Source organism: Trachurus trachurus (genome assembly GCF_905171665.1).
Source record: "Trachurus trachurus genome assembly, chromosome: 17".
Taxonomy (NCBI): Eukaryota; Metazoa; Chordata; class Actinopteri; order Carangiformes; family Carangidae; genus Trachurus; species Trachurus trachurus.
In genome coordinates this window covers 1,756,414-1,777,063 of record NC_139900.1, presented here as the reverse complement: position 1 = coordinate 1,777,063, position 20,650 = coordinate 1,756,414, and the positions used below count along the sequence as shown (strand labels likewise).

The 20,650-nt window shown below is 42.6% G+C and overlaps 1 protein-coding gene across 2 annotated transcripts; it reads left to right on the top strand.

Annotated features, from left to right (window-relative positions):
• Nucleotides 1-3,243: 3,243 nt before the first annotated feature.
• ttc19 (tetratricopeptide repeat domain 19) lies at nt 3,244-10,531 on the top strand (the record flags this gene model as incomplete). Of its 2 annotated transcripts, none has more annotated exons than XM_083991648.1 (11): nt 3,244-3,341; nt 4,328-4,467; nt 4,671-4,762; nt 5,551-5,661; nt 5,801-5,839; nt 6,029-6,085; nt 6,735-6,796; nt 7,380-7,522; nt 7,617-7,801; nt 8,698-8,860; nt 10,121-10,531. In XM_083991648.1, 11 exons carry the CDS (start codon nt 3,244-3,246, stop codon nt 10,279-10,281), a joined length of 1,251 nt encoding a protein of 416 aa, XP_083847774.1. In that variant the 3' UTR covers nt 10,282-10,531. The 2 variants fall into 2 exon arrangements, with proteins under 2 accessions (XP_083847774.1, XP_083847773.1); XM_083991647.1 differs by having other exon boundaries at nt 4,325-4,467.
• Nucleotides 10,532-20,650: the final 10,119 nt, after the last annotated feature.

Sequence of the window (20,650 nt, the reverse complement as noted above, 5' to 3'; positions counted from 1 at the left end):
GAAAAAAAATTTGAATAAAAAATTAATTACATTTTTTTTTTTTTCGATTTAAAAATCGTCAAAAAAAGATATCACGATATATATCTGAATCGATTTTTTTCTCCTACCCCTAATAAATATCGCAATATCGTTTTTGACTATTTTTAAATCAAATTTTTTTTCTTTCAAAAATCGATTTATTTATTTTATTTTATTTTTATTTTATTTTTTATATTGTGCAATGTGCATTTGTTCGCCTTTTTTACATACAGAGAGTCCAGGTTTTGAAAAGGGTTTAAGTTCACTTTATAATGGAGTAAGTTAAAGCAGATATCAGTGGAATGTTTTTGTTAATATAAGTCCTAAATAGTCCTATTTTCCGTCAGCAATCACTTACATGAAGTATTTCAGCCTAAACACGAGTCTCTCCGTCACTCTGCTCTGCTGTAACCCGAGGAGAAAATTTTCCTTGTGGGATACAAGTGTTATCCAATGAGGAGAGAGAACGGCATGAAGGGCTGTGTGTGCAGCCAAGGGATGCGCGTGAATGTGGTGACGTAGCACGAGGACCAATTGATGCCTGACAAGGGCGGGGGCTGCTAACTCATGGTGCGTTCAAAGAAACTCGTACTTTGTGTTTTTCCTTCCTGTGAAGTCATACCAGTTCGATCTGGTACGAGTTCACGGGTCGGAAGTTACGAGTGGCCGTTATAGGGAACTTTCACAGACAACAGGATGGTAAAAACACGAGCTACGGGTTACCTGGAACGCTACCAAGTCGTAGTTGTGACTTGAAGCTGTAACTTACGGTTTCAAAAGCCTGCCTTGAACGCAGCATTAGCCGAAACGGCCGTGAAGCTGATATCTGCTTTAATTTATAGGCTCCTACAGTATTTGTGTGCAGATAAATGTTAAAAATGCTAAAGACTAAAAATCATAGAGAGAATCAGCAACATCGTAGAATCACAATTTAAATCGAATCCCAGCCCTAGTAAAAACCATAGATGACGTCATGCATGTTGCGTTCAAGACAACTCGCAGCCGCCATCTTGGGGGGGAGTTCCTAACTTCCTATGGTAAACACCATAGATAGTTGCATCATGCATATCACGAACGGCAGTACGAGGTAAAACAAAACATAACAAAATCCCATTCACTGGCATCTACGTGTATATATATCTATGGCCGGCCCAGGGATGATGTGGGGGGGGGGGGGGGGGGGGTTGTTACTATGGAGACACAGGTCAGAGATAAAGACACTTTAAAACACTAAGAAAGTTCCCTGACTCTGTGTCCCTCCAAAATAAGATAAAGCTCCAGACAAACTGAAACTGAACTGTGAGGGGAGTTGTTTCTCTTCGTGTCCGTGGACGTTTGGAGCCAAAGCTGCTGTTTTTTTTTTGGGTCAACATATCGACCAGCTGATTGGACGGTCGTGGGACACAGCTGATTGGACGGTCGTGGGACACAGCTGGTCACTTTTTGATCACTGACATTCACTTTTTCTTTGTGTCATGATGAAGAACTGTTGAGAGATGCTGTAACAGGTGTCGTCCTGCAGCAACACTAACACACACACACACACACAGACACACTAATCATGTGACATTTTCACTAATCATGTGACATTTTACTTTTCAACACAATAAAGGTGTCAAAGGAACAGATGTTGTTAGTGTGTGTATTTCCTTCTTCTCTGATTGGCTGCTTAGACTTCATATTGATTAGAGCAGTGTAAAAGAGAGTAAGGACACCTCCATTGACTCCCGTGGTAAGGGTTTAAGGGTTTATGGGTTTAAGGGTTTAAGGGTTTAAGGGTTTTGCGCCCCTAGTGGCAGGATATGGGTATTGCAAAAGCGCCCAGAAAACCCATTCACTCCAATGTATGTGTGTTGCCCACTGGCTGGTAAATTGATGAAAACGGCCGTGTTTTTGTTTTTAGGTGTCTTGGTCATATCAAATTATACTTATAATTAGTTTATTACAAAATGTAGATTGAAACATTCATGTAGACAACAGTTTTTTTTACTGGCCTATGTGTTAATGTTCATCTGTAAAGGATCCTCAATGATGCTATTAACGTGGGTGATCTATAAATGTCCTTAAATTATTGAAAACACCACACTGCTCATTCACCAACAATGCAGAGATGTCAGTTCTTTTGCAAAACCCATATTCCTCCACCAGGAGGCGCTGCCATTGGACCAATGCTGTCCTTACTCTCTGTTACAGAGCTCTAATATTGATCAGCCTAGAAAACCACGGGGTGAAGTTCAATGACAAAACTTTATCAACACCTTTTACAACACATGAGAGATGTTGAACAGGTGAGTTAGACCCTGATGAGACACCTGGACTCAGGTTCTGTATTATGGCAACAAGCCATTTTAACATAAGATAAGTTTGACTCTCCAGAATCAACATTGTAGATATAAACAACGTCTTTCTCACTGGTCCTAACTACATTTTGAATAGTTGGATTTTTTATTCCAGATATCTGTAATTCAGTTTTGCCTCTTGTCAAAAAGAATATTTCAGATCCACAACTACGTTCTTCCTTCACTGTAACCATTCATGTGTATGGGGTTTGTCATCACAGATATCTACAATCCAGTTGCAGATATCCACTATGTGAATTACAGATATCTGTAACTGAATTACCACTAGTACTAGTTCCAGTTACAGATATCTACAACGTCATTTCTCCTAGTCAAAACTTAATTACAGATATCTGAACAGGGACATGTAGATATCTTTAATTGAGGTGAATTAAAGATATCTAGAACTGGAATTATGACTAGTCAGAATCAAATTGTAGTTATCTCAAACTGGAGTTAGTACTAGTGGTAATTCAGTTACAGATATCTGTAATTCACATAGTGGATATCTGCAACTGAATTGTAGATATCTGTAATGACAAACCCCATACACATGAATGGTTACAGTGAAGGAAGAACGTAGTTGTGGATCTGAAATGTTCTTTTTGACAAGAGGTAAAACTGAATTACAGAGATCTACAACACATCCAGTCTGGCTTTTAAATGTTAAAATGGCTTGACATATGAGGGGATGTTAAGATGCTTCACGTCTCATTTCATCTGCAGAAATCAAATCTCTAAATGACACAACAGAGTCTGTGTTCAACTCTTTCTTTAAAATGCTTTTACAACGTCCGAGCTATATTTCCTGTTTATTACTGGTGCTTTTATTCTGAAGGCGCGCAGGCAGCAACGCGTCACTTCCGGCCCCATGTAAACAGAGAAGATGGCGGCCTCCTGTGTGCGCCGCGCCGTCCTCTGTCAGACCCTGAACCGGTTCAGGTCTTCGGGACCAGACCCGGTCCGGAGCTGCGGCGGGAACAGGTCAGTGTGCCCCGCGCGCTCCGTCTGTGACGTCAGCCGACACGCCGCGTGACGTCATCTGGGCCAAAACCTCCGCGTCATGAAGACGTCACATTAATTTAACAGCGGGAAATAGAGAGAGAGTGTGTGTGTGTGTGTGTGTGTGTGTGTGTGTGTGTGTGTGTGTGTGTGTGTGTGTGTGTGTGTGTGTGTGTGTGTGTGTGTGTGTGTGTGTTGAACGGGTTCAGGTGAGTTAAACCACACTGTAAAAACTCTACATCCTTACAAGAATATTTGTCTTATTTCTTGTCCAAATGTCTCATTTCTAGTCAAAACTAATCTCTTTCCACTTAAAATAAGACTCATCACCTAAAAATTAACTTGTTTTTAGATCATTTTCACTTAAATTCACAATAAATAGAAAAGTGAAAGTAAGTTTTTTGTGCTTGTAATAAGGAAGAAAAACTTGCTCCACTATCAGATTTTTTCTACTTATTCCAAGTGAAAATCTGCTTGAAAGAAGTAAAAAGTGTCTAAAAACAAGCTGCTTTTAATATGATGAGTCTTATTTTAAGTAGAATGAGATTTGTTTTGACTAGAAATGACATTTTGACTAGAAATAAGACAAATATTCTTGCTAAGATACTTGAGTTTTTGCAGTGTAATGCTGCATTAGCATCAAAACAAAGAAGGCTAAATAAAAAACCATAATACATACGTAGTCTAAGAAAAAAAAGGAAAAGTTAGGGGGAGGGGCCCACTTTAGTATTCTTTAAGGGGGCCCAGAATTCATAGCAACGGCCCTGCAGCTGTGGAGATCCAGATGTTAGTGATGAGTCCTTCACACACCGACTGACTCAGTGACGTCATCCACATCCAACACACACACACACACACACACACACACACACACACACACACACACACACACACACACACACACACACTCTCATACAGGTGTTGATCACCACTGAAGCTTCTCTCCTCTGTTGATGTGATTAAAGCAGCAGACAGGCTGTGAAGGGAACTCGCTCGGCATGCTGGGTAAAAGAGAGTCGGCCTGAGTCTGTCTGGAGGAGCGGTGAGGGAGGAGGAGGAGGAGGAGGAGCAGGAGCAGGAGGAAGAACGGTGCTGTGGGCTGCAGTCGGTGAGTTTATCCTTCATTCAGAAATATCAATCAATCAACTTTATTTATACAGCAGGGACCAAAGAGCTTTACATGAGACATGAAACAGGTTTAAGAGGAAGATAAAGGCATAAAAACACAAAATCAATACACAGAATGTATGTGTGTGTGTGTGTGTGTGTGTGTGTGTGTGTGTGTGCGTGTGCGTGTGTGTGTGTGTGCAGCCTTCTCTTTCTCTCTGTTCAGACCTGAAGACAAACGAGACGAAGCTGAGAGGAAACAGGACGAGATGATCCTGCTGCTGAAGAAGGCCAAGGTACTACTGACATCTACTGACACATCTACAGCATTGTTTCAACAATTTCTTCAGTTTTCAATGCTTTCAGCATTCACACGTATTTCCTTCAGGAAATGCTATCTTTTTCTAGTTTCTAGTTTCTAGTTTTTTCTAGTTTTAAAGTTTCTTGTTGGATCTTGGGTCCAACCGTAGACTGTAAAAAATATGGCCGTAGCATCCGTGACGTCACCCATTGGTCTTGGGGAGTCGTTTTTGTGACTCCAACATGGCGGCCTGAACAGCGCCATGTTGGATTGGCCGGCCGAGAACCCGCCCACTGGCCTCGAAGCAGCTGTCCACGGAGCTGCTCGGACCTGTCACTCAACGTTTCCACGCCCTAATTGGCCAGAATCTTAACCTAATAACAGTAAAACGCTAGAGTTAAACCCCTCAGAGTGTGTGCGGGGGTAGAAACTATCGGTTGAGACCAAAAAACGTTCTGACACCAGGTTTTGATCATGTTTATTGAGGATGTAAAGTGGGTGATTTTAACATGGGGGTCTATGGAGAATGCTGCTTTCTGACACCAGCCCCCAGAGGAAGAAGAGGGGATTGCAGTTTGTTGAACGAGGAAGTGACTTCACTTCTCAGACCCACAACTGCCCCCTTGGTCCAGCAGTGTGGACAGTGTCGGTGCTGTCTGGCCTCTGTGGTGTTGAACTGGTTCTGCACTTGTTTCGGGCCCTTGAGCGTAGGTCAAGTCAGTCTGTAGTTCTGTCTGTAGCTGTGTCAGTAGCTCTGTCAGTAACTGGTCTGTCTCTCTACAGCTCAGTCTGTCCCGGTCTCAGCTCCATGAAGCCTCAGGTTTCCTCCATCAGGCCGTGGTTCTGGCTCATCAGACCCACAACAACCAGGCCATCATCTACACCTACAGCCTGGTAAATAGGACCAGAATGGAAACAAGCCCTTTGAACACTTGTCTAATGTTGTTCAATAAAGTTTTCAATCAATCAAAAAAAACAAACACCTGACCACACCTGTCCACTGATCCTGTCCTCTCACCTGTCTGTCCCTCAGATGGCGAACCTGGCCTATGTCCAAGGTCACCTCGACCAGGTGAGCACCGTCCAATCACAGCACAGATACCTGTCTTCATAGTGCACCTCTTTCCATCATGCACCGTTGCTATGGCAACAGCAGTGAGGCCGCACACCCCGTAACCTGAAGGGCCTGTAGAGACCGCTGAACTTTGAACTCTGTTGTTGTTGTTGTCGACATCATCATCTTCCTCCTCGTCTTCCTCAGGCTGAGAAACTCTTCAAAGCTGCGATGAGCTTCATGTTGTCAGGAGGAACACCACAGGTCAGTGTGTGTGATTTTGTTGTAAACTTATAAATTCCCCCTGGCGTATAATATAAATATGCTTTATTAATTGCATTTTACCATGAAAAACTGTTTTTGTATTGTGAAACAAAGTTTTGAATTAAAAAAAAAAAAAGGTGAGTGTGTTTGTGTGTGTGTGTGTGTGTGTCATAGACTGTAAAAAGAATGGACGTAGCGTCCGTGACGTCCCCCATTGGTTTTGGGGAGTCGTTTTTGTGACTCCAACATGGCGGCCTGAACAGCGACATGTTGGATTGGCCGGCCGAGAACCCGCCCACTGGCCTCGAAGCAGCTGTCCACGGAGCTGCTCGGACCTGTCACTCAACGTTTCCGCGCCCTGATTGGCCAGAGTTTTAACCTAATAACAGTAAAACAGTAGAGTTAAACCCCTCAGAGTGTGTGCGGGTAGAAACTATCGGTTGAGACCAAAAAAACGTTCTGACACCAGGCTTTTAACATGTTTACTGAGGATGTAAAGTGGGTGATTTTAACATGGGGGTCTATGGAGAATGCTGCTTTCTGACACCAGCCCCCAGAGGAAGAAGAGGGGATTGCAGCTTCACTTCTCACACCCACAACTGCCCCCTTGGTGTGTGTCCATCTTCACTAACTCCCTGTCTGTTTCCAGGACGACAACGCTGTCATTGAGATGTCTCTGAAGCTCGCCACCATCTACGCTGAACAGAACAAGTGAGTGACAAAGTCCCATCAGTCCGTCCTGGTTGAAATGGTTGTTGGAACGCCGAGCCGGGCTGAGGAGGAGCTCTCGTCAGTAGACCACAGAGACTGATCACAGATTCACCGATGAGGCAACTGCAGACTGACTGGATAATCCAAAACTATCATCACAGCTCATGTTCCTTTCACAAATTAACAGTTGTGCACTTTGCCTTAAAGCAGAAGTAAGCGGAATGTTTGTGTTAATATTATAAGTCTTAAATAGTTGTATCTTCCGACAGCAATCACTTCTATAGAGTGTTTGGTCTGAAACACAGGTCTGTCAGTCACTCTGCTCTGCTGTAAGCCGAGGAGAAAACTTCTTGTATACTTCCTTGTATCCTACAACCTTTATCCAATGAGGAGAGAGAACGGACCAATAGATCCATGACGAGGGCGGGGACTGCTAACTCCATCGGCTGACAAGAAGTTAGCCAAAACGACCGGATCGCTTACTTCTGCTTTAATGATGAGCAGTGGAAGTTGATTCATTGCACAAATCTAAAGTAAAGTTCATACAGCAGTTTGTCTGTTTGTTTGATTGATTGTTCCTCAGGGCGGAGCTGGCTGAACATGGGTTCAGGTTCTGCACCGAGTCGTTGGAGGCCAAGCTGCAGAAGCATCAGGACGAGTCGTCAGAGGAGGTGACGGGTGAGGCAGCTCTCACCGGCTCTACAGCAGAACACAGCTGTGACCCAGGTAGAGACATGGACGGTCTAACTCAGACCAGGTGAGCCTCCACGTGTCCAGACCCGGGTCAGGCTCAGAGCTCTGTGGTTGTTGTCGTCCTCAGAGGAGCAGGAGGCTCTGAGGAAGGAGCAGGAGGCTCTGAGGAAGGAGACGCGCCTCCTCCTGGGTCTCTGTCTGGACTCACGGGCTCGATACCGAGCATCAACACGCCGCCTCAAGCAGGCCACACAGGACTACCAGAGCGCCTTGAGCATCTGCCGCCAGGAGCAGGGGGAGACACACCCACAGGTAAGACACACCTACAGGTAGGGACACACCTACAGGTAGGGACACACCAACAGGTAGGGACACACCCACAGGTAAGACACACCTACAGGTAGGGACACACCTACAGGTAGGGACACACCCACAGGTAGGGACACACCTACAGGTAGGGACACACCAACAAGTAGGGACACACCTACAGGTAGGGACACACCAACAAGTAGGGACACACCAACAAGTAGGGACACACCAACAGGTAGGGACACACCCACAGGTAGGGACACACCAACAAGTAGGGACACACCCACAGGTAAGACACACCTACAGGTAGGGACATACCCACAGGTAGGGACACATCCACGGGTAGGGACATACCCATAGGTAGGGACACACCTACAGGTAAGACACACCTACGGGTAGGGACATACCCACAGGTAGGGACACACCCACAGGTAGGGACACACCCACGGGTAGGGACATACCCACAGGTAGGGACACACCCACAGGTAGGGACATACCCACGGGTAGGGACATACCAACAGGTAGGGACACACCCACAGGTAGGGACACACCTACAGGTAAGACACACCCACGGATAGGGACATACCCACGGGTTTGAGACCAAACACTCTACGTAAGTGATTGCTGTCGGAAGATACAACTATTTAAGACTTATATTAACACAAACATCCCGCTTACTTCTGCTTTAAATCTTTGAGCTCACAGCTCTGGTGTTCCAGAGGTTGATAGTTTTGTAGCTCAGGTATAAAACCTCTAAAAACAATAAGTCATGCGTTCATCACTTCAACACTGGTGAAGGATATGAATGGAAGCAATGCACACAACAGACTGACACCTGCTACTTGCTACTTGCACTTAGCAAATGAATTCATCAGAGACATCTCGTCGTCTCCTGTCAGACTCTGGTGCTGATGAGCGACCTCGCCACCGTCCTGGATCTTCAGGGTCGCCATGACGACGCCCTGGTACTGGTCCAACAGGCCGTGGACCTGAGCCGGGCCGCGGGACACCCGGACCAGCACGTCCTGCTGGGAAACATGGCCGGCATCCTGCTGCACACAGGTGAGACTCTGACCTTGTCCTCTGACCTTGTCCTTTGACTCTGTCCTCTGACTCTGTCCTCTGAACTTGTCCTCTGACTCTGTCCTCTGACTCTGTCCTCTGACTCTGTCCTCTGACTCTGTCCTCTGACTCTGTCCTCTGACTCTGTCCTTTGACTCTGACTCTGTCCTTTGACTCTGTCCTCTGACTCTGTCCTGACTCTGTCCTCTGATTCTGTCCTCTGACTCTGTCCTGTCTCTGTCCTCTGACCTTGTCCTCTGTCTCTGTCCTCTGACTCTGTCCTCTGACTCTGTCCTCTGACTCTGTCTTCTGACTCTGTCCTCTGACTCTGTCCTCTGACTCTGTCCTCTGACTCTGTCCTCTGACTCTGTCCTTTGACTCTGTCCTCTGACTCTGTCCTCTGACTCTGTCCTCTGACTCTGTCCTTTGACTCTGTCCTCTGACTCTGTCCTCTGACTCTGTCCTCTGACTCTGTCCTCTGACTCTGTCCTTTGACTCTGTCCTCTGACTCTGTCCTCTGACTCTGTCCTCTGACTCTGTCCTTTGACTCTGTCCTCTGACTCTGTCCTCTGACTCTGTCCTTTGACTCTGTCCTCTGACTCTGTCCTCTGACTCTGTCCTGTCCTGTCTCTGTCCTCTGACCTTGTCCTTTGACTCTGTCATGACTCTGTCCTCTGACCTTGTCCTCTGATTCTGTCCTCTGACTCTGTCCTCTGTCTCTGTCCTCTGACTGTGTCCTTTGACTCTGTCCTTTGACTCTGTCCTCTGACTCTGTCCTCTGTCTCTGTCCTCTGACTCTGTCCTCTGACTCTGTCCTCTGTCTCTGTCCTCTGACTCTGTCCTTTGACTCTGTCCTTTGACTCTGTCCTCTGACCTTGTCCTTTGACTCTGTCATGACTCTGTCCTCTGACTGTGTCCTCTGACTCTGTCCTCTGTCTCTGTCCTCTGACTGTGTCCTTTGACTCTGTCCTCTGTCTCTGTCCTCTGACTGTGTCCTTTGACTCTGTCCTTTGACTCTGTCCTCTGACCTTGTCCTTTGACTCTGTCCTTTGACTCTGTCCTCTGATTCTGTCCTCTGACTCTGTCATGACTCTGTCCTCTGACTGTGTCCTCTGACTCTGTCCTCTGACTCTGTCCTCTGACTCTGTCCTCTGACTGTGTCCTCTGACTCTGTCCTCTGATTCTGTCCTCTGTCTCTGTCCTCTGACTGTGTCCTTTGACTCTGTCCTCTGTCTCTGTCCTCTGACTCTGTCCCATCAGGACGTCTGGAGGACTCGGTCCGTCTCTACCACGAGGCTCTGAGTCTGGCCCGGGAGGCCGGGGACGAGGAGGCCGTGGACAAGATCCAGGAGGGACTGAAGGAGTTGAAGAGGAGGCGGAGCCAGGAGAGGAAGGAGGAGGAGGCGGCTTCAGAGGAGTGACAGATGTCTGGGCGTCCATGTTGTCCCTCAGGACGTCCACGTTGTCCCTCAGGCAGGGCCGTTGCTATTAGGAATCCTGGGCCCCCTTAAAGAATACTAAAGTGGACCCCTCCCCCTAACTTTTCCTTTTTTTTTCTTAGACTACGTATGTATTATGGTTTTTTATTTAGCCTTCTTTGTTTTGATGCTAATGCAGCATTACACTGCAAAAACTCAAGTATGTTAGCAAGAATATTTGTCTTATTTCTAGTCAAAACTAATCTCATTCTACTTAAAATAAGACACATCATATTAAAAGTAGCTTGTTTTTAGACACTTTTTACTTCTTTCAAGCAGATTTTCACTTGGAATAAGTAGAAAAAATCTGATAGTGGAGCAAGTTTACATGCACACACATTACAAGCACAAAAAAACTTACTTTCACTGGCAGATTTTTCTATTTATTGTGAATTTAAGTGAAAATTATCTAAAAACAAGTTAATTTTTAGGTAATGAGTCTTATTTTAAGTGGAAAGAGATTAGTTTTGACTAGAAATGAGACATTTGGACAAGAAATAAGACAAATATTCTTGGAAAGATGTAGAGTTTTTACAGTGTACTATGATTTATGGGCCCCACTGGGCGCTGGGCCCCTAGAATTATCATCACTCTCTCCCCTATAAAACGGCCCTGCCCTCAGGATGTCCACGTTGTCCCTCAGGACTGAGATATGATGGACCTGCTCATGTTGACTGTGACTGCCGCCCCCCCCCCTTACTGTCCTCAATCAGGTCCTCAGATCTATCCTCTACCCCCCCCGACCCCCACCCTCATGAATATTCATGATGAGGTCATTCAATCATTCATTCATTTCGGACATCATCTCAGTTTGAGTAATGCAATAATTCTGTCATTCTGTATACTGCTGTTCTGCTTCAAAATAAAAGTTGTAAAAATTGATCTAATTGTTGTTCTAAAACACAACGTGAAGAACCACACACACACACACACACACACACACACACACACACAGACGAGGTGCTGTCGTCATAGAGACGCCTTCTGGTCACACATGTTTTTCCTCTGCAGGTTCCCACAGACTGACACAGGTGAACTTCCTGTTTACTGAACATGTCAGAATAAAAGCCCAGTGATGACAGTAAATAAAGACCAGACACCACAAACACAAATCAGCAGATTAACCACACACACACACACACACACACACACCCTGGGAAACGGCGCGCACACGCACATACCAAGTCAAACACACATCTGGACTTCATTCAGTGTTTTACTGTTACCGTTTTCCTCGATTGCTAAGACACATTATTTCTCTAAAGCTGCTCTCCTTTTCTCTAAACTGTGAACACAAACCCCAATTTTCAAGCTACATTCACAAAACCTCAGACTCTTCTTGCAAAACCAAACTTTCACCTCAAAACAGTTCAATCTGTGCCCAAAACTGCACTGTGTTGTCAAATCGTGCCCCAAGTCAATCAAAAGCAGCCACTAAACACTAGATAGACAAATAGAAAACACAACGCTCAGCACATGAAGCTGTAGAAATAAATGTTTATCGTTCACTGTAGCTAAATGCATGTTGCAAAACTTGCAAAGCTTTAGTTGTGTTTGACTTTTGCCACCTGTGCTCAGCATTATGCAACACAGGTGCATCACAATGAAAATGTGTTGGTGAGTTGTGTCTAAACAGGTGAAAAGTGCTGATGGTTTAAAGTAGACTGATTCAATCAGTGGGTTCAGGCAACTGAGCATCTGGTTCAGACAACAGGTTTAGTGTTTTAGCAATAGAGAAAAACTGTAATGATGTTTTTAACTGAAACAGCTGCATACACACCGAGCCATCCCATAATGAGCAGGAGCTTCAGGAGCTAAACGCCGTGACGACGGAGAACATGTTCAACACACACACACACACACACCTGAATGTGTGATATTTACTTGTAAACACACACACACACAGGTAAAGTGTAGATAATTATTATTATTATATTATTATTACACACACACACACACACACACACACACACACACACACACACACACACACAGCGCCATGGTTGCCGTGGTTATAAAAGCAGCCTCAGTGTGTGTGTCTCTGTGCTGGACGACGTCTCCACACAACTGACCAGGTAGGAAGAATCGATGCATCTGATTGGTTGATTGACCCGATCACTTCCTGTGCAGCGACCAATCAGAGAGTTTCTGTCTGTTCTCTGTCTGTTTTTGTTCGTTTTTTTTTTTCTTTATTGACAAGCAAGTAGAGTACAATAATGTTTTTAGACAAAAAATAGGTATGAAACAAGGTAATAATCAGGTGAGACGGTAATAAAAAAAACTCAATAACAGTTAGAAGAGGAGAGAAACTAACAAAAAAAAATAAAAAATAAAAAGGGTACATACATTGGTCACGCATAGACTACAGAGTACACAAAGACTATAATCATTGATTTAACAAAAATCCATAAAGTCATTAGAAATAACATTAAAGCAGAAGTGAGTGATATATTTGTGTTAATATAAGTCTTAAATAGTTCTATCTTCCGACAGCAATCACTTACATAGAGTGTTTGGTCTGAAACACGGGTCTGTCAGTCACTCTGCTCTGCTCTGAGCCCAGGAGAAAACATTTATCGTATCCTACAGTTTTTATCCAATGAGGAGAGAGAACGGCATGCAGGGCTGTGTGTGCAGCCAAGGAACGCCGTGAATGTGGTGACATAGAGACGAGGACTGTTATGGTGCGTTCAAGGAAACTCGTATTTTTCCGACCGTGAAGTCGTACCAGTTCGATCTGGTACGAGTTCACCGGTCAGAAGTTACGAGTGGCCGTTATAGTGACTTTCACCGGTAAAACAGGTCGGAAAAACACGAGTGGGTTGCCTGGAACGCTACAAAGTCGTAAGTTGTGACTTGAAGCTGTAATTTACGATTTCAAAAGCCTGCCTGGAACGCAGCATTAGCGAAAACGACCGGACCACTTACTTCTGCTTTAAGATTAGACATTCATCAGGCTGTCGTAAATAATACTGCAGAAATAGATCTTTTTTTTTGTCATTTATAATTCTGAGAGACTTAAGATGAAAGTTGAATTCAAGTAGAAACACCTTAAACTTCGGTTTAGTTTTGAGAAATCTGTGTTTGTGTATAAAGAATTTACAGGAAAGAATTAAGTAATTAGTAATGAATGAATCAGGGTCAGGTGTCAGTGCTGATGCTGGAGGATCAGTGACATCATCAGTGACATCATCGATTAGTATCAATAAACGTAACACTTTACTGTAATAGGTATTCATAAGATTGACATAACTGTCATAACCATCAATGAATACTTCTGACAGCTGTGGTTAAGTGTCATTCGGTAAGTTATGTCACTTTTGATGCAAAGTTGACATTGTTTGAGATGTTTTTGTTATGAGAACTTGACATAAAGACAAATTAAAGCGACAACCAGGAGTTTCTATTTGGTTATAAAAAAGTCTGATATTAATGTGGATGAATCTCCGTTACCACTTGTTAATGGTCCATTCTAGATAAATCTATGGTTTTGTCTCTATGGTTATTTTGTTATTATTAGTGGTGGTGGAAATGCTGGGCGAGCCGACCAGCGTTTCTTTACTTTCGGTTTCGTGGCGAGTCATGAGAATAACGCCGCCGAATCTCCGTTTATGGTGGGAACTACGACGGTATGTGATCGTCTTCCAACCTCTGACTTTAATTCTTGATGAATGAAAACATGAGTCTGTCTTGCGCCGGTCAAAGAATTTCACGGTGCGGAGGCTCATAAATGTAGTGTGAAAACACTTCACTTTAACAAAACTCCTCGTTGTCCCTTTAAACTGTCATAGCAGACCTAATTGCCAAACTTTAAAAATGTCAAGTTGTCATAACAAAAACATCTCAAATAATGTCAACTTTGCATCAAAAGTGACATAACTTACCGAATTTAATTTAATTTAATTCAGTTTATTTGATCGGGACAATGCAGGTTACCATAGTGACACTTCCACCTGTTACAAACAAGTCAATGTGACTGATGTTCTGCATACAGAGATTATAGCTGATGCTAGTTTCCAACTCCCGTCCCTAGTTCGGCTTTTAGTAGAAGAAAGAAGGTAAGAAGAAAGACATCAAAATTACATAACAACACTATAAAATGTACAATACATCTAAACACATACCAAGTAATCACACATTAAAAATGCAAACAGTTCTGATTTTGTTTCAGCCAGATTTTAACCTTTGTATTAAAAATTCTAATGTCTCGGGTTAGTTTTAAATCGGTCGGTAGTGAATTCCACATCTGGGAACCCTTTATAGAGAAGGCTGATTGGATGACACTTAACCACAGCTGTCATAAGTATTCATTGATGAGTTATGACAGTTTTATGTCAATCTTATGAATACCTATTACAGTAAAGTGTTATAGATATATGGAGGCAGGAAGCAGGCCTAACCTAACCCTAACCTCGGTTGCCATGGTGACCTTCAGCCTGTTGGACCTTTTCTTTCTCTACCTCCTGTTTCCTCTTTCTCCCCCTCTCCTCTTTTCATCCTTTCTTTCTTCAAGCCCCCCCCCCTCCTTCTCCCCCCTTCCCTCCTTTTCTCCCCCTCTACCCCTCTACCCCCCCTCCTCCTCCTTCTTCCCCCCCTCTGTTCTCCCTGTTGGTTTCAGTCTTTGCATTATAATTTCTCTCTTTCAGTGCTGCGAGGACGCTGAGGTAGGCTCCAACTCTCTTCCTGTTTCACACACACACACACACACACACACACACACACACACACACACACACACACACACACACACACACACACACACACACACACACACACACACACACACACACACACACACACACACACACACACACACAATGTACACTCTCTCTCGCTCTCTCTCAGTTCAGTGTTTGTTTCTTCAGACTCTGACTCATCAACGTGATGTTTGTCTCCACCTGCAGCAGGACACACACACGTCACAGGGAGGATTCCTCTTCTGTTCCCTCACTGTTCCCTCACTGTTCCCTGTCCCTCTCTCTTCCCTGTTCCCTCACTGTTCCTCTCTGTTCCCTGTTCCTCTCTCTTCCCTGTTCTTCCTCCTCTGTTCCCTGTTTCTCCTCTCTGCTCTCACTGTTCTCCAACTGTTCCCTATCTCTGTTCCCTCTCTGTTCCCTCACTGTTCCCTGTCTTGGCGCCAGATGACATCATACATATCATCATTATGAATGTGTTCTCTTCTCTCTGTAGTGAAACCGGCTGGTTCTCTCTGGTTCTCTCTGACCTGTGACCTCTGACCCCTGAAGGAACCATGAGCCAAACTCATCCGGACTCAGTGGAACCTGGTGAGGGCCTGGGCCTCTCTGTGGTGAGTCTCCACCGATCAATCAATCAATCAATCAATCAATCAATCAATCAATCAATCAATCAATCAATCAATCAATCAATCAATCAATCAACCAACCAACCAACCAACCAACCAACCAACCAACCAATCAATCAATCAATCAATCAATCAATCAACCAGAACTGTAATGTACAGAGCAGTGACATATTGGAATAGGCTTCCACCATATATGACCAACATTGAAAATAAATGGAGATTCAAAAAGAAAATAAAAGAGGCCGTTATTAGTAAAGAACTTACGTTTTTTTAAGGTTTTGAAAAGTCAAAGTTGGTTTGTATTTGTAAAATATTTTTTATTCTTATTATTTTGTTTTATTTTGTTGTTTGTCATTTATCTAATTCTGTAAGTTATTGTATTATGTTTTTATTGTCATATATGAGTGTCTGGACCCCAGGAAGATTAGTCCTTACCAAGGTGAGGACTAATGGGGATCCATAATAAAACTAAACTAAAACCAATCAATCAATCAATCAATCAATCAATCAATCAATCAATCAATCAATCAATCAATCAATCAATCAATCAATCAATCAATCAATCAATCAGTCATTATCATGGTCGTATCAGTCTGAGCCTCATAATTTTTCTGTCAGGTGAGATGATGTTGTTACCATGGTAACAGACAGACTGGTCAGCTGATGTTTGACCTCATGTGACCCACTCGCTACTCACCATAGATATATATACTGACTAGACACCTTCTGCTTCTCAGCGTACGTCAACACGGCGGCCATCTTGGTGAGGGGTTTCTGACCATAGACATATAAACATCTGACCAGCAGTCAGACCAGTCAGACCCTGTAGAACACATTTCACTGTATTTATGCATGTAGGTGTGTGTCTGAGTATCTAAGTGTATGTTTAATAGGCCTACATAAAAAAAAAAAAAAAAATATATATATATATATATATATATATATATATAAAGATTTTTCAAAAAAACATTTTTTGTTGTTGTATCATAAATCTATGTCTGACAATTATAATAAACCAAACGGCTTGAAAATCGGTTGAATATTCAGTGAGTTGTGGTGATTTTAATGGTTGATAGACCTCTAAAGCAGGAAGTAGACACGGCTTCCCCCTGACCAAGATGGCCGCCACGTTGACGCATTCCTCTCAATAGAGCTGCCTGGGAACGCAGCATCTAGTCAGTACATATATCTATGGCTGCTCACTAGACAGCGACGACGCCATTTTGTCGTGGTGTTAGTGGTTATTAATGTTCACTATAGAGGGATTATCAGTAAACCGGCCCCGCCCCCTCAGTCCTCCACACCTTAATAAAGTGTAAACAGGTGAGTTCTATAAACAGGAAGTGACCAGCAGAGACCAGGCTGTGAACCAGTTGAGTCCATGGAGACTCCCTCTAGTGGCCAGGAGAGGAACTTGCTTCAGCTGCAACCCTTTTCCACCAGCTATATAGTATTTGTTACTACCTTGAATTTGTTTTGTTGAAATTTTGATGCTGTGAAATAAACACTCATTCATTCATTCATTCATTCATTCATTCATTCATTCATTCATTCATTCATTCATTCATTCATTCAACAGCAGCTGTAACACTGACTTCATTTGAACTGTGTCGTCGCTGCTCTCCTACAGTCCCTGTCTGCTTCGACCCCTCGTTGCCCCGGTGATGAAGAGGAGGAGGAGGAGGACCTGAACAAAGTCTTTGACGTCCCGTGTTTTCAGCAGATCCTCTGTCCTGCAGCTCGCAGTCCGCCAGAGAAACACAGAGTCTACGATGAGCGAGACTTTGAAGGTGAGACACTGGAACTGTCTCCAGAAATGTCTCGGTGAATCTGCACGACCAGCGGTGTAGTCTATGTATAAACTACTACTACTACTATGTGATACTCAGGTTTACTTAGTATAAATACTTCAGTATACCCAGTACAACAAAACTATCTAACTAAAGTAAATGTCAACGGTTCTCAAAGTGGGAGGGTTGACAGGGTTCAAGGGGGTCCACTACTTTTTCTGGAAATTTTACCACTTTTTCCTAAAAAAAAGTCACTTTTTTAATTATTGTTTTAATTTTTTTCCCTTTCTTTTTTTATTTTACTGCTTTTCCTAGAATTTTTTTGAGAAATTTTACCAGTTTCTTCTCAATTTTTCTGTTCTACTTTTTACAAGAAATTTGACCCCGTTTTCTATTATTGTTTGCCCCCCTTTTTTTTGAGAAAATTTACCACATTTTTCTATAATTAAAAAACATTTTTTTACCACTTTTTCTAGAATTCTTGAGTAATTTGACCAGTTTCTTCTCAATTTTTACTTTTACCAGTTTTTTTTTTTTTATTATTATTGTTTGACTTTTTTTTTTTTTTTTTTTTTTACCACTTTTCCTGGAATTTCTTTGAGAAATTTTACCAGTTTCTTCTAAAAAATTTTAAACTTTTTTTTAAAAGAAGTTTTACCACTTTTTCTGAGAAATTTTACCAGAATTTTAAAAAATTACCACTTTTTTCCCAAAAAATTACCACTTTTTTCCCAAAAAATTACCACTTTTTTGTATTTTTTTTTTTTTGTGAGAGTTTTTACCACTTTTTTCTAGAAATGTTTCAACTTTTTTGGAGAAATTGTAGCACTTTTTGACCAGGTTGTTGTTTCTCTGCTGCAGATCACCGTCACGCTTCCCTCCACGTCCACCATCCTCTGTCCAAACCTGCGGCTGACGGACGGAGGAAGAGGAGCAGCGAGGGGAGGAAGGACGGGAGGAGAAGCTCCGCCCCCAGCGCCGCCGCCGCCACCATAGAGGAAGACCAGGAGGAGCCAAACTCCCAGACCGACGGAGAGGAGGAGGACCTGATGACCTCATACTACAGGTAAACTACTCACCTGACCCCAGGGCCGTTGTACAGGGGAGAAAGGTGATGATAACTCTAGGGGCCCAGCGCCCAGTGGGGCCCATAAAAAACCCCAGTAGTCGAATCTTTGTATGACTGATTTATTCTGCGTAAGACCCTGACTAATACTCATAGTACACTGTAAAAACTCTACATCTTTCCAAGAATATTTGTCTTATTTCTTGTCCAAATGTCTCATTTCTAGTCAAAACTAATCTCTTTCCACTTAAAGCAGAAGTAAGCGATCCGGTCGTTTTGGCTAATGCTGCGTTCCAGGCAGGCTTTTGAAACCGTAAATTTCAGCTTCAAGTCACAACTTACGACTTTGTAGCGTTCCAGGCAACCCACTCGTGTTTTTCCGACCTGTTTTACCTGTGAAAGTCACTATAACGGCCACTCGTAACTTCTGACCCGTGAACTCGTACCAGATCGAACTGGTACGACTTCACAGGTCGGAAAAACAGGAGTTACGGGTTGCCTTGAACGCACCATAACAGTCCTCGTCCCTACGTCGCCACATTCACGGCGTCCCTTGGCTGCACACACAGCCCTGCATGCCGTTCTCTCTCCTCATTGGATAAAAACTGTAGGATACGATAAAAGTTTTCTCCTGGGCTCAGAGCAGAGCAGAGTGACTGACAGACCCGTGTTTCAGACCAAACACTCTATAGAAGTGATTGCTGTCGGAAGATACAACTATTTAAGACTTAGATTAACACAAATATATCACTTACTTCTGCTTTAAAATAAGACTCATCACCTAAAAATTAACTTGTTTTTAGATAATTTTCACTTAAATTCACAATAAATAGAAAAATCTGCCAGTGAAAGTAAGTTTTTTGTGCTTGTAATAAGGAAGAAAAACTTGCTCCACTATCAGATTTTTTCTACTTATTCCAAGTGAAAATCTGCTTGAAAGAAGTAAAAAGTGTCTTAAAACAAGCTGCTTTTAATATGATGAGTCTTATTTTAAGTAGAATGAGATTTGTTTTGACTAGAAATGACATTTTGACTAGAAATAAGACAAATATTCTTGCTAAGATACTTGAGTTTTTGCAGTGTAATGCTGCATTAGCATCAAAACAAAGAAGGCTAAATAAAAAACCATAATACATACGTAGTCTAAGAAAAAAAAGGAAAAGTTAGGGGGAGGGGCCCACTTTAGTATTCTTTAAGGGGGCCCAGAGTTCATAGCAACGGCCCTGATGAGTATAGAAATGCATATTAAATAGCACAATGTAAATATAACATGATCAAGAGGAATAATATAGTTTTTTTTTTTTTACATGATTCTAGAAGAGTATACGTGAGATAACCTGAAGCATTAATGTACCAAGTTGTTCAACGCAGATGTATTGAGTTCAACTTGACATAATTTAATAGTAGTCTATTGCCACACAATATTATGATGAAACACAGCTTCTCTAGTTTCATTTTAAAACTGGACAACTGGAGACTGTTCCATGGAGCTACAGCTCTACATATAACTGACCTTTCACTGCAAAAACTCAAAATCTTTCCAAGAATATTTTATTATTTCTTGTCAAAATGTCTAATTTGTTCCTAACTAACTAATCTCCTCTCCTCTCCTCTACTCAAAACTAATCTCTTTCTACTTAAAATAAGACTCATCACCTAAAAATGAACTTGTTTTTAGACAATTGTCACTTGAAATAAGTAGAAAAATCTGCCAGTGAAAGTAAGTTTTTTGTGCTTGTAATAAGGAAGAAAAACTTGCTCCACTATCTACTATGATTTCAAGTTAATATATGCTTGAAAGAAGAAAAAAAGTGTCTAAAAACAAGCTACTTTTTAATGTGATGAGTCTTATTTTAAGTAGAATCAGATTTGTTTTGACTAGAAATAAGACAAATATTCTTGGTAAGATGTAGAGTTTTTGCAGTGTGAGTGCGTTGGTTCTAGGTAAAGACAAGGTGAAGTGATTTCCTGAGTCTAGTGCTGTCTGTGTTTCACATTTGTCAGTTGAAGTTGTAAAAACAAAGAAATGGGTTTAGCTATGTGAGGTATAAGTCTTCCTCAAAAACATTATAAGACTATATAAGCCAGTCTGACCTGATATCAGTTGGATTGACCTTTGACCTTTGACCTTTC